The following is a 13,616-nucleotide window of genomic DNA, read 5'->3' as shown; positions in this document are numbered from 1 at the left end:
CAACAGTTTGGCTGTCTTTGTTAAGTCAGGGTGGGAAGGAGCAATTTGGGGAGCTTTAGCTGGAGCTTTACCCCCTGTGCAATCACGCTGTGGGAGAGCTGCTGGTGGGATGCTCTCCTTGGTCATCCTTTCTGCTCCAGCAAAGGGCCACCAGCTCCATGTTGGGCTCTTCCCATACCCCAGAGCATCCTCAGGGCCACCAGGAAGGTCCCATCAGCTCCGGAGGAATCTGGGGCTGCAGGTGGCCTGGGCTCGGGTGGCAGCTCGGGCTGCTGCCATCCTCCAGCCCGCTGCTGTCCCTGCCGGAGCAAGCAGCGAGAAGTGGGGTTACGTACACCCGGGGGATCACGGCTCCCCAGCTGCTGTTTCATTGCCTTCAGGAGGGGCTGTGGGTGGGAGCAGGGTGGCATGCACGTGGCTGGTCTCGGCGTAACTTGCAGTGCCAAGCAGGGTCAGTGGAGAGGTGGCTATTGGGGAGGGACAGCACGGGTTGAGCCACCTCTAATATTGCCAGCCCCCGAATCAGAAGTCATCTTCACTCCCCCTTGTAAAAGGAGAGTGCTTTAAATGCCTTTTTGTAACTAAAAAAGCGGTTTCTGAAGCCTTTGGTGTTTCTGTAAAGGCATCCCTTGGAGAGGGGGGTTTCTCGGCCATCACCAGCCGGGTCCCACCATGGCAGCTCCAAAACCAGCCCCTTCAGCTGGCACTTCCAGGAGGTGGTTGGACTTGTGGCACCTCAAGACTTGATCAAGTCTTAACCCGGCTCCTGCCCAAATTCTGCACAGCTCTTGAGCTCCTTCCAGCCCCGTCCTCAGCTGGATTCAGTCCACTGTTTCTTTTAGGATCTGCTTGATCGCACCGCGCGGCTGATAAGGCTTCGCACCTCTTGTGGGGGCTTGTCTTTGTGTGTTTCAATATCTCGCCCAGGTTATCAGCCACAGAAGGTTGCGAGGTGTGGCCGGGCTAGGAATTAACCATCTCATCCAAACCCCGTGGAAATCAGAAGCAAAGATTCCCCCCTTTTATTTTTTTTTCCTGTGGGCTTTAAATCAAGTTGTAACTTCTCCAGCATCTGAGAAGCTGCCGAAGGGAAGCCCTGACTCAGGCTGGTTAAGCCCCGTCTGGTTTCCACTGGAGGAATGGCTGCCTCTGCCCTTCATGTCCAGGAAAGTCCAGGAGAAACTTCAATACCACGTTACACAGGTTGCCAAAAATAAACTCTTCATCACGTGGAGCAGGTCCAGGAACGCCAGCTCCGTGTCTGGAGGGGCAGGTTTGGGGCTACACTTCACCTGAACCCCATTTTTCTTTCCAACCCGTGGTTTTCTGCCGTGGCTTTCCTCCAGCCTTGCCCTGGTCCAGGTGAAAGGAGATCACCGCCGTTGCGCTGGGGATAAAACGGGGGGTGGGGGGGGTAAATTGTGCAACCTGCTCTCTGGGGGCTGTTTCGGTGTGAATCATGCCGGGACTGGAGCTGGGGCCGAGGCGGCTTTGTCCTGCCCCCAGATTTTGCCGAGGTTTCCTTCCAGCGCTGGAGCTCACCCAGCCCTCCCGGCTTCCCGGGGCTTCGCTGGGAAGCGCTGGGAAGACAAAACCCCACTCTGGAAGTGAGGCTATTGTTCTTACTAATTTTAACTTGATGTTCTTCCCCAAGCCTATTTTTATTCATTGCTTGTGGTAAGCCCTTTCTCTAAGGTAGAGCAATTTGCCACGGGACTCATTTTTTTGTGTTTACCGATTTTAATTGAGTGATATCTCCTTTTTACAAACCCAAAGCTGGAGGAGCTTTTAAGCGCCCGTTGCTGAGCCTCTCGCCCCGGGTTTGCTTTGATCTCCACAGGTGAGTATGCATTTTTGGGGCCAGAGATTGATATTGCTTATTTGCATGTAAATCTCCGGGTTATTAAGATCAGAATCTGGCCCTTTAAATTTAATACTTTGCTTTATGCTTTTATTTCCGCATTTCTTAAAGTAATTTCCAAAAATAACAAACTTCAAACATGATGGGGCCATCTAACGTTTTACTGCCTTGGCTGGAGTAGAAGGAACATTTCTGGAAGTATATTATCCAATTTAACGAGCCTTTCCCATCTTGGCTTTGCTCCCACCCCTCACCCCCTCTTGGAGTTGTTTTGGACGGCTCTTTGGAGCCGTGCCATCTAATCCTATTAGAAGGACTTTCATTACACTGTGCCTTGTGTTTATAACCAAGAAAATCAGCCGGAGAGGGGGGGTCCTCTCCTTTTCCCTCGCCCTTTTGCATTTCACCTGGTGTCGAGATGAGAGCCTGGCGAGTCCCCTGAGGTTCCCGCACAGCCCTTGCTTTTCTTTTTATTGCTCCGCTCTGCATTTATTAAGGAAGACTTCGGAGTAAATTGGGTCCTTGCGAACTTATAATTAATTTGGAAGGGTCAGTTCTTCCCAGGCTAGCGAGGGCTTCTTTGTGTGGTCCTTTTTGAAAGGCAGAGGTTGGAGAGGCTCTTATATAGCCGGGATTTGCTTTTAATAGGGACCTGGCTATTTTCTGAAAATCTCACGGCTCTTGAAGGACAGGTTGTTATTGTGCCGGGCTGTGCTAAAAGGGTTTGCAGAGCGCTCGGTTCAAAAAAAACAACCCCCAAGAAGGTACAAAAAAAGCAAGGAGCACATGTCCCGGGGTCTGTGCAGGGCAGATCGGGGCAGATCGCGCTCGGCAGCCCAGAGCCGGCGCCTGAAGCTGGGAGATGCTCCAGGAGGTCCCCCAGCTTGGGTGCCAGGTAGGGTTGGGCACCAGGTTGTCTGTCCGTCCGTCCTGCCCTGCCCCGCGCCCCGCCGAGGGGACCTCTTGCTTCTCCTCAGAGCTGGTAGACTGAGATTTTTTTTTCCTTACCACATTGCTTTTCTTGAAAGCCTGCCTTTCCTCCCCAAAATAGTCACAGAAACCATTAAAGAGGGAAGGTGGAGGGCAGGGAGAAGACGACAGGCTGAAATAATCTGCGAATAATAAAAGCTTCTGAAAAGAGACAGCCAGCCAGACAGTGGTTTGCTCCAGAGGTGGGTCGGAAGGAGACGTGAGATCACCGTCCCACCTGGGCATCGCCCGGCAGGGCCAGGGATGCAATCTAACCTGGCACAACCTGCGTGTCTCCCATTAGCTCCGCTGCAACGAGAAATCCCCGCTGAAGGTGGGGCGAGGGGGAGGTGAGGCAGTCCTGGCTCTGGGGAATGGGGAGCAATGAGGGATGAGTGCAGCACCCAGAAACGCAGAGCTATAACTCAAGATAGGAAACTTCATAGCCAAAGCCAGGGAGCAGAGGGCTCTGAGGAGCTCGGGGGGCTTTTGGCCGTGGAGATGTCCCCTATGGAAGCGGCATCAGTGGAGGCGTCATTACAGGCACGGCAAGGGCCATTAGGAAGAAGCGTTGAAAGCTCGGTGCCTTCCCTAGGTCGCGTATGAACCCAGCGGAGGGGAATAAAAGCAAAACCTGGCCGTGCCTCCATCGCACGGGCGAACAGCGAGACGCTGCGGATTGCGCCCCGGCCGTGACGCTGGTGGGCAGCGCGGGCGGTAACCGTGTTATTTATGAGCTGCACTGTTAATTAACGGCGTGAGGGGGCTGCCTCTCTGCCGAGCCCACCTTCAAAGCTGGAGTCGGTCCCTGGTTGTTCTCCTTCTGGCACCTGTTTGATGTCCCACCCTGACCGTCGCCTTTCTTCTCTCTCTCCCTAGCATGGGTCGGCTCCTTGGCCATGGGAATGATTTTTTTCTGCTCTCCCATCGTCAGCATCTTCACCGACCGGATCGGCTGCAGGACCACAGCAGCCTCGGGAGCTGCCATCGCCTTCATTGGACTCCTCTCCAGCTCCTTCACCAAGTAAGGCTGCGGAGGGGCCATCCAGCTCTTCGGCGAGCTCCTCCTCCTCACTGTTCCCTGCAACCCCCCTGCCTACACATTGCTGCTGCCTTTTGGGGCAAAGCGGGTGGTTTCCATCCAGATGAGAGGTCTCCTGGCATCCCTACAGCCCACGTGTGCACAGCCTGTTTCTCTCCAAATTGAACCAAGTTGCTCTTTTGTCCTTATACAACAAGGGAGTGAATTTTTCCTGAGCGAGGGTCTGTCTTTTATGGGATTTCAGCCCTCAGGTCCTTCATTTGATCTTTAGAACAGGCAGCGAGAAGTTGGTGCGCCTCTTGCAGGCAGCTCCAAAGAGACGCTCGTGGACAAAACCGTTCTCCTTTGCAACCAATTTCACATTTGCTACTGAAAGTAAATTAATGCTTAAAATAATATTTGATGGGTTACACCTGGCAAGAGGGAGTTTCCATGCAGGGCAGGCAGGGAGGGGGACGCAGACGGGGTTTGAAGCAGTTTGTGCTGTTCCCGCGCCGGCTCGGGCGTTTGAGGCAGCACGGGGCGATTGCTGCTCCTCGTTTTCCACGGCTGATCCCGTGCCATGAATTTCTGCTGGCAGGCTCGCCGACGTGCATTTGGATGGCAGGTGTACCTGATTCGATGTGAGAATCTTTCCAACCCAAGACATTTGCATCTTTGTGGGAGCAAAAAGAGGTCACCTCAGAGGTCCTTTATGTGGCACTTGTTAAATGGAGTCCCAAAGGCACCGTGGAGTCACCCTCCAAAGCATCATTTGCCCCAGTTTTTCGGAATAAAAACATCGCTTTGGGTTGGATTTCAGTTAAAATCAATATTGTTTTAATTAAAATGCTTCAAGAAGTGGGTTTTTTTAAAAGCAAATACATACTAGTTTCCCGGAGGGTGACTTGCCTGCGCTGTGCTCCCTCCCTGCCCACCCTGCCCGCGCGGGGCAGTGGGACGCCAGCTCCCTTTTACCCTGGTCAGCGAGACCCTCGTGCTCGCCCCAACCCTGGTTCCCTGTGGATACGTGCTGTGAGGTGGGTCCCCGAGTCCCCAGCTGCGGGAGCCCCCCCATGACGCTGGGAGGGGGGAGGCAGCTTCTGAACCTCCTGGCAAAGCCCCAGGGACTGGGGCCGATCGCAGCCGGGGGACTTGGGATGCTAAAACCATCTCTCTCGGTCAGCAGCACGGGCAGAGGTGTGGAAGGAACCACCCTGCGACTTCCTCCGCAGGTGCCACCCCTTTGTATTTCAAAAGAGAGTAGTAATCGGAGAAAGTGCGGTCGGTCCTGAGGGAGGGTATGCCCGGGCTCCTGGCAGGGCAGATCACAGGCGCTTCCCATGCAATCTTGCTTTCCTTCTAATCAACGAAGCTTGGACTTTTTCCACACACGCACACCCCCCCCCCCCCCATTGTAAAATGTTCATGCAAAGCAAAAGAGCTCTTGGGGCCACATCGCTGCCAGTGGCTTGTTGCGTTGGGCTTAGGAAAAAAAAAAATCAAACAGTACAGGCAGAGAAGAATATTATTTCCAGGAGAGCTCCAGAGCCGCAAGCCCCATTTCCTGCCTTCTCGCTCTCGGTTCCCATTTCTTTGGCTGCCTTTTAAGGGAGAAGGGACCCCATTTGCAGCTGGACTGAGGGAAGCTGCCTTCGGCACAGCCGAGCCGGAGCCGGAGGAAGAGCAGCGGGGCTGCGGGATTTGGCAGCGCTCCATCTGGATGGCGAAGGCCTGTCCCGAAAGTCGGAGCTAGCAGCTCCTGCTCACCCAGAACAATGGAGAAGCTTTTTTTTTTTTTTTTGCTTTTTTTTTTTGCTTTTTTTTTTGTCCCCCTTGCCAGCTCTGCCAGCCGCAGCTGGAGATGACCCACCCAGTGCCGGCTGGGCTACGTGCACCGGTGCAAAGGGAGCTGCTGTAAAGGGAGACGCAACCTGGGTTTGGTGGGCTCAGGCAGGACAGGATCAAGGCTAACCAACCCTTTTATCTCCTGGTTTCTCTAAACTGGGTTTGCTTTGTCCAAACAGAGGAGCAGCAGTTCCCAGCACTGCACTGAGCTGATCCAAAAACCCACTCAGCCGCCGAGCCTGCACGGCTGCACATGCTCAGTGCCTCCTACTCTCAAAATATTGGGACTTTTGTGTGAAAACCACAAAACGTGCTGAAAAGCAGAGCTCTGGGGAAGGCTGAAGTTTTCTGGATGGGGTCGAGGCGAGGGTTTTCCTCGCTTTGCTGCCTTGCACCGGAGTGCCTGCTGCACTCATAATCGGCTCGAGCCACCGCAGATCTTACGCGCCCTCAAGAAGAGAGAAATCCCAGTTGTGTTAAGACTTCACCGTCCCTCAGGTTTCAGGGGGATGTTTTAGCGTGAGGAATGGGAGATGGTGGCCGGTTCAGCAGGACTGTCTTCATACGCCCCCCAATGCCCTCCCAGCCCTCCTCTTCTGCGCCGTTAAATGTTCTGTGGTGGGGTTTGAGTCCCTTTTCATCTGCCTCTCCTTCCCCTCGGCAATTTCTGCCCGGTTTCTCCTGCAGAGAGAAATCCCCCAAACCTCTGCCAGCAGGGCTGAACCAGGGCCGTTCCCATTGTGAGCTGTAAGTAAGAGGCAGCTGTTGGAGGGAGACCTCTTTGTCCCAGGAGATGTTGTTATCCATGGGAGACGATGCCACCCTTCCCACCGGAGAGCAGCTGGCCGATTCCCAGCGAGCGGGGTGGGAAATCCTGACTAAGAAGCATGGCTGAAAGGAGCCCCTGCTCATGCAGGGGTGTCTTAGCGTCAACGGGGAGCAGATGGGAACCGTGGCATTTGTCTCCACTTATCCAACACGTCAGCTTAGCTGCAGTACCAAAGCTGGTGTGACCCAGCTGAGATGGCCAGGGCTGGTGCGTGGGAGGTCAGAGACAGCCTGCGTAGCCCAGCTGCTTGCCTGGCTCCTGCAGAGGGAGTTTCTGATGTGGCTTCATTCTGGAATAGCTGGAAATTGCCTTTCATGACAGTCATTTGTCTTTGAGACGTTGGGTACAGCAAGCACGTTCTGCTTTCTGCTTGGCTAGCTAAAGGGACGAGTGTGTAATGGAAGAAATGATGAGCTTGTAAACGTTTTCTCAGCCTCAAACTGCTCCGTTAGATCTGGGCTGCTGTCTTCTCGCTTGCTTCACGAGCAGCACTCAGTATTTCACATGAGTTGTTCTGAGTAAAGATCCTGTTTGTGCAGCATCGCTTGCCCGGTGAGCTGCCCAAACGTTTCCATCGCACTCTCCTCCCCTGCCGTAATTCATGGCAGACTTTTGCAGCTGAATGTATTGCATGGGGATGAAGAAAAAAATTCTTCACCTGGAGAGAAACACAACGGGTTATTTGCACCTAACGAAGCAGCCTAACTTTAGGCTCCTTTCTCAGCTGCTTCTGTTGGGAAAACCAGGCTGGCAATTGGGAAACGGCTCCTTCCAAGGGCTCTCAGGACTTTCCACCTGTTCTGTAGAGCAGCCACTTCCCTCCCTCCTTGGGTGCAGCCACCAATGTAAGGTACAAATGAGATCTATTAGCTGTCTAATTGAAGCTCCCAGAGGAGCTTGAAGAAGAAGAACTTAATTAACCAGCCTGGAACCTGGGCAGAAATGCAATGTTCCCTTCCTAAGTGCCTAATAACGAGCAGGGTTGGTGCCTTCTGCTTTCAAACACTGGGTGCACAATGTTTTCAATTAGTCCTTTCAGTGGAAAAAAAATGGATTTCTAGCTAAAAATAACCCACCCTGCCTACCTTAGAAAATCTTGCTCGCTGTAATTTAAAAACCATTCAAGTTAGGTCAGCTTCCCAAGGAGGGCAGGTTGGCTGCTCTTTGCAGAAAGCACTCCCCAGCTAGACTGCATTTTCCCGAAGATTTAACGTGGCAGCTGTGAAATGAGGATAATCCTTGCTTTGGCTAGGGAATAAGCTCCTCGAGGTCAGACTGTCTGTGTAGCACCTGTGGTGTGCGAGACCTGGGTCTTGACTCCAGGTTTTGCAGGACCGCAGGGGAGAAGGCTTCCTTGCCTCTGCGTAACGTAACCACCTCCATGTGTTTGGTTTTCTCCCACTAGGTCTCTGGAAGTTCGTTATTTCACGTACGGGATCCTCTTTGGCTGCGGCAGCTCCTTCGCCTTCCAGCCCTCGCTCGTCATCCTTGGTCACTACTTCAAGCGCCGCCTTGGCTTGGCCAACGGCATCGTGGCTGGCGGCAGCTGCCTCATCTCCGTGCCGCTCCCCTTCTTCCTGAAGATGGTCGGGAAGGCCATTGGGCTGGCGCATACTTTCCAAGTACTCAGTGCCTTAATGCTCATCCAGATATTCTTGTCTCTGACCTATCGGCCCATCTTGCCGCCTTCTTGTGACTCTCAACACGATGGGCAGGACAAGCTGGGCAGCCGGAGCATGCGGCAGCAGTGCTGGTCCCAGACGCGCAAGTATTTCAACTTGAGGGTTTTCCGGAGAAAGACCTATCGGATTTGGGCGTTTGGGATCGCCACTGCTGTCTTGGGCTATCTCGTACCTTACATGAACCTGGTAAGAGCCTTGGCTGGGACTGGCAGGGGAGGGAGGTCCCTTTGCCCAGAGTGAAGGGGCTCCTTCGTGCAAGCGAGGAGGAGGAGGTGGGAAGGTGGAGATGGGCAGTAGGGACAGAGCCACCAAAAGCCTTGAAGCTAAGAAACTGCTGCAGGCACGTCCTGTAAACAGGAATAGTGATGGGGGGGAGACAGCTTTTTAATGGTCCTATTTGTCCTCTGCGCCAGGGTGGGCAGAGCGGTCGCTTCCCGTGGCTCCTGAGGACAAGCATCGGTAGCGGGAGAGGAGGGGGCTGTTGGGTTTGGGGTGGGCAGAGGTGGTGTGTGCAGGTCAGCGTGGTGTGAACATGAGGGTCACACAACCACCCCCAAAGCCACAAGCCCTCTGCGGGAAGTCTTGTCCCTTTTTGGGATATGAGAGGGATTAACTTACTGAGGATTCGTGTCTGTGCGTCCTTCCCTCCATCCTAGGTAAAATATGTGGAGAAGCGATTTCAAGAAACCAAAAAAGACTGGATCCTCCTGGTTTGCCTCGGAGCCATGTCAGGGCTGGGGCGCTTGGTTTCAGGCCGCATTGGCGACTGCATTCCCGGGCTGAAGAAGATTTATCTGCAGGTACGTTGTGTCTGACGCTCCGCGTAGCTGCTGGCTAACAACTGCGGGTCAGGGGATAACATCTCTATCGACAATCTGCTTAATAACTGTCAACCACAGATCGCAAATCCTTTACCGACCATTACCTAACACCCTTGTCTGCTCTTAGGGAAGAAAATTTATTACAGAAAGGTGTACAGAAGTTACACACTTGACCTGAGGTCTTGGTGTCCATTCAGCAATCAAACTCTGTGGTCTCAACTCTTCCCAAACTGCTGGACACCTTCTCACCTTCTTGTGATTTTTGAAAAACAAACTGCTGACATTTAGCAGCTAATCCAGCAGATAATCCTTCCTAAAGCTTCTTTAAAAGGTTATTCTTAAAGGCCTCTCCGAGACGAGAGCAGAGGGTGGATGGCATTGCTGGGTCCAGAGGAGGGGGCGATGTCGTTGACCTGTTCAGTGTCATCTTCATGACACTTCCTGCTGCCCATCCCCACTCGTCCTGCACCCCAATGACATGCCCACTTTTGTCTCCCCAGGTTGTGTCCTTCGTGCTGCTGGGCATTCTGTGCATGATGATCCCCCAGTGCCGAGGGTTCGAGGGCGTCATTGTCATCTGCCTCTTCCTCGGCCTTTGCGATGGCTTCTTCACCACCATCATGGCCCCCATCGCCTTCGAGCTGGTGGGCCCCATGCAGGCGTCCCAGGCCATAGGGTACCTCATGGGGCTGATGGCTGTGCCCATGACCGCGGGTACGCCGATAGCAGGTTGGTAGTGCTGCGGTGCCAGACCTGGATCCAGCTGTTGGGAGGGAGCAGATGCTTGTAGCGGCATATCATCACGGTGATATTTTGGCATGAGACCAGACATACGGTTTTGAATTTTTCTGGCTTACCGTGTCACGTGGGGTTTGAAGTACGGGTGTAGCATCACTCCATGCTACGTCCTGTAGCATCTCAGGGCTTTTCTCCAGGCTGATGAAAGGTAACCAGTGAGGCAACAGCGAGAGCGACCCAAGGTCATGTTAACTGATTTCTGTTTGAAGCTGAGCTAAAAATTGGCAGACATTAGTTTTCTAGAAGTCCTTTTAGATATCTGGGGACTGATTGCTAATCGGTAAGTTCAGCCCCTGGATTGTTGAATCAAAGTTAGAGATGGAGACACCCGAGCCTCTGTCTTCCCAAGACTTGGGTATGTGTTTAAGCACAGTAATAACCACAACGCCCTTAACAGCGAGCACTTTGCCAAAGCTGGCCGTTGAACAGCAGGCCGTCTGCATCAGCAATCGCTAAGCTAAAGCTGTATAAGTGCCTCTGATCTTTCTGCTTCTGGCAGCGAAATTCAGTTTAGCGCCCTCGTGAAGGAACGTGGGGGTGGCAGACATCTCGCTGTTTGGGTGCTGCTGCAGGACCCCCTGCATCGGGCTTGCTAGACACGGGGCTGGGTGAAGGGGCTCATTTCATGGATGTAATCCCCGGGCAAGTGTCTACACAGGAGAAAACTCGGAGGGATTTTCCAGTGCCGATAAATCGCAATGCATTATTCTCCAAGGATGCCTGGCTGTGTTGGAACTTGCCGAACTAACATGTGCAGAACCTCATTGGTTTTTAAGGGATCGGTTATTGTTTGTAACTGGCAGCACGTATTTTTCAGCTGACATCCCCATGTAGATAAAATACCCGTAAGCAAAGCAGGGCTTCCAGATGGAGGCAATCTGCAGAGGAACAGCCCCTGCCCGCTTTTCCTATCACCTCCTGGCTGGCAGGGCGCTAGGAAGAGCCACCTGAGATGTTTGGTTGTTTAACACTGTCTCAGCTTGCGTTTGGGATGTTTGGGATGTGTCTGGTTGTGTCCTGTTCTGGTTAACTAGGAAGGATGGCTGAGGCTTTCCTTCTTGGCTTCCTTGCTACACAACGTTGGCTGCGCACATCCTTTAATCCAGGGCGTAAAAATTCCGAGGAGTGCAATGGAAAACAAGATTGTTTTAAAACCCCAAATCTCCCCAAATCTGAAGCAAGCTGTAGCTCTCACTCGAGGGAGGAGACAAGGCGGTCGTTAGACTGACGTGGCTATAACCGCCATTGTCCTTCTCTTTCAGGATACCTCAATGATTATTTTGGGAATTACAACGCGGCCTTTTATTTTGCCGGAGTCCCCCCCATCATCGGCGGTTTGGTGCTCTCTGTCGTCCCGCTGGTCCATCAGAGGATGCTGAAGAAGCAGCGCCTGGATTCCGGCAAAGACAAGATGCTGGTCTCGGAGACGGTGGTGAACGGGGAGCTGCTGCCGGGCTGTCCTGCCTCCGAAGCACACATGTAACACCTCCGCTCACCGACACTCACTGTCGCCACCACCAGCCTCTCCATAGCCCAAGCACAGGCCCTTTTCTAGACGGACCATAATTCTCAATGATAGCAGATGCACTATGTAAAGGAAAAAAAAAAAAACCCACAAAAAGTTCTTCTAGTTAAAGGCTTTTAACTAGCAGAAACGCTCTTTTTCGGGACAGTTTTGATTTCAAAGCCACCTTTTCTTTTTCCCTCTAACCATTTTTCTAAGGAGAACTCTCACCAGGATTCAAACTTGATCAATCTCCCGCTCCTCTCCCCATTTTTCTGTACGCCACGACAGAGGTTTACAGCTAATAAATGCCTTTTTAAAGCGGGCCACAGATCGAGCTTGTTGAACCTTGCAGCTGTCCATCCTTCTCCTCCGGTGTCACTCGGGTGTCACGTCCAAGCGAGACAGTCCCCTCCCCGTCCAGCGCCAGAGGCAGTTTTGGAGCCAGCAGATCTGAAGGAGGAAACGCTGCTTTAGTCCAATGCGCAAACCAAATAAATGATCGGCGAGTCCCACTTTAATCTTCTTCTCTCCTCCTTTTCCACTGCTCTCCCACACACCCAGGGAGGTGCAGCTGGGATGATGGGGAGCTCGGCCGGCCCCCGATCCTGCCGCCCTCATCGAACAGAGCCACGCGGGAGCACCCACTTCCTGCAAAATATGCCTTAAAAACACGTGGACAAGACCAGCAGGTCCCTCGGCCACTTTCTGCCTCCGTTTTCTCGCCCAGCGACTAATGATTGGGCTTTTGAGGTGCAAAAGAGAGGGGCAGCTCCCAGCGCAGCCCACGGCAGCTGGCTCTGCAAGGCAAAAACCGTGGGCAAGCCACCGAGACAGGCACTTTGGAGGCGTCGAGGCACGCAGGATCGGGACAGAGCCCCGTGTGTCAGGGGTCCGCTCCGTCCCGGGAGGCGGCTTCCCTGTGCCCAGGGATGCAGGGATGCAGCCGGCTCGGGGCACGGGGGCAGCCACGGATGCGGGGATGCAGCTGGCTCGGGGCACAGGTTCTTTTTTTGGGGCTGGTTGTGTATTACGCAGCAATAACCACGAGTCAGTATTGGCAGGGGAAGCCCGGTGTTTCCAAAGGGTTTAAAAGCCCTGGCAGCTTTTAACTCGTAGCCCGTGCGTTGCCGTGCGGAGCCGGTGCAGGGTCAGTGCCGTCCCTGGGGGGAGAGGGAGAGAGCTCAAGAAAATAGCACAGCCCGTGGGTGCCCACCGCACAGAGCGAAGGCAGAGCTCAGCCTTGTGTAGAAATTCGTCATCTCCAGGCGTCGCTAATGAGCGTGGCACGGTGCAAGGGAAGTCGTCCTGCCCCGGTGGGTCCCCGTGCAAATGAGGTGCCGGCTGGGACCGGGGTACCTTTTCTTGGGAATAATAACCCAGGAGAGAGCAAGAAACAAAGCTCGCATTTATCCTGGCTGCAAAACCATCCTTCACTGGATTTTCATTTTATTCACCTGCCATTAAAAAATGAGAAGCCTAAAGAGGGACGTGTGCCGTGGGAATCATCCCTCGGTCCCCGGGCGAATGTGGGGGTTTGTAACACCAAGACCAATCTTTGCTGTGGAAACTTGGTTTCAGTGGAGGCCGCCCTCCCGCGGGCAGCGGCGGGACCTTTGTATATAGGCTCAGGATCCTGCATGCCCCTCTGGCCCTGTTTTTAATCCGCGTTGGCTAACGCATTATAAGGTCTCGTGGTCTTGTGGCCCTTCTGTCCCCGTACGAGCTGGAAAATTAACTGGTGTGTTGTGTCGTGTCTGGTTATGACTATAAAACGAGATGTCCGTTTGCCTCTTTCTCCGATTCGCTTTTCTGTGACTGTTACTACCCTTCATTGCCCGTGTGGCATCGTCTGCTACAGCTCTGCTGACCCATCGCTTTAGGAAGCCGCAGGAGGCAGCAGGAGCTGCATCGGAAGGCAGGGCACGCATACACCCGTGCACTGGGGGGGAGCGAACCGCGGTGCCCTTGCTCTGGCGCAGGTGGGATCTGCCAGGCTTAGCCTAGGGCAGGGCACTAAAGCGCTGCTTTTCAGGTGGGAGCGTTGGCAGTGGGGCATCTTCAAAGCCGTCTGACAGCGGAGGGGAAGAAATACATTGCATCGGAACTCCTTACGTGAGTTTTGGGGCTTTTATTCACATCAGAGTTTGATGAAGTTCTTTAAATCATATTTTTGACCTTAATGCCCCCCGAAGGAGAGCTTATGAGGGATTTAAATTCAAGAAGTAGCTTCTTCAGACCAAGAAGAGGACGAGCAGAGCTGCCTCAAACCCACGTCTGGCC

The 13,616-nt window shown here is 53.5% G+C and overlaps 1 protein-coding gene across 1 annotated transcript in view; it reads left to right on the top strand.

The window, feature by feature from the left end:
• The window catches only part of SLC16A2 (solute carrier family 16 member 2), a 34,247-nt gene extending 21,118 nt beyond the window's left edge, over positions 1–13,129 (top strand). Inside the window, exons 2-6 of the mRNA XM_076347443.1 lie at positions 3,710–3,854; positions 7,934–8,396; positions 8,867–9,010; positions 9,532–9,760; positions 11,092–13,129. Of these exons, the coding sequence (XP_076203558.1) occupies positions 3,710–3,854; positions 7,934–8,396; positions 8,867–9,010; positions 9,532–9,760; positions 11,092–11,312 (1,202 nt within the window). The 3' untranslated portion in view covers positions 11,313–13,129. The remainder of the gene's footprint in view (positions 1–3,709; positions 3,855–7,933; positions 8,397–8,866; positions 9,011–9,531; positions 9,761–11,091) is intronic.
• The last annotated feature ends 487 nt before the right edge of the window (positions 13,130–13,616 follow it).

This window comes from Aptenodytes patagonicus, chromosome 9 (genome assembly GCF_965638725.1).
Source record: "Aptenodytes patagonicus chromosome 9, bAptPat1.pri.cur, whole genome shotgun sequence".
Taxonomy (NCBI): Eukaryota; Metazoa; Chordata; class Aves; order Sphenisciformes; family Spheniscidae; genus Aptenodytes; species Aptenodytes patagonicus.
This window is presented reverse-complemented; position numbering and strand designations above follow the sequence as displayed.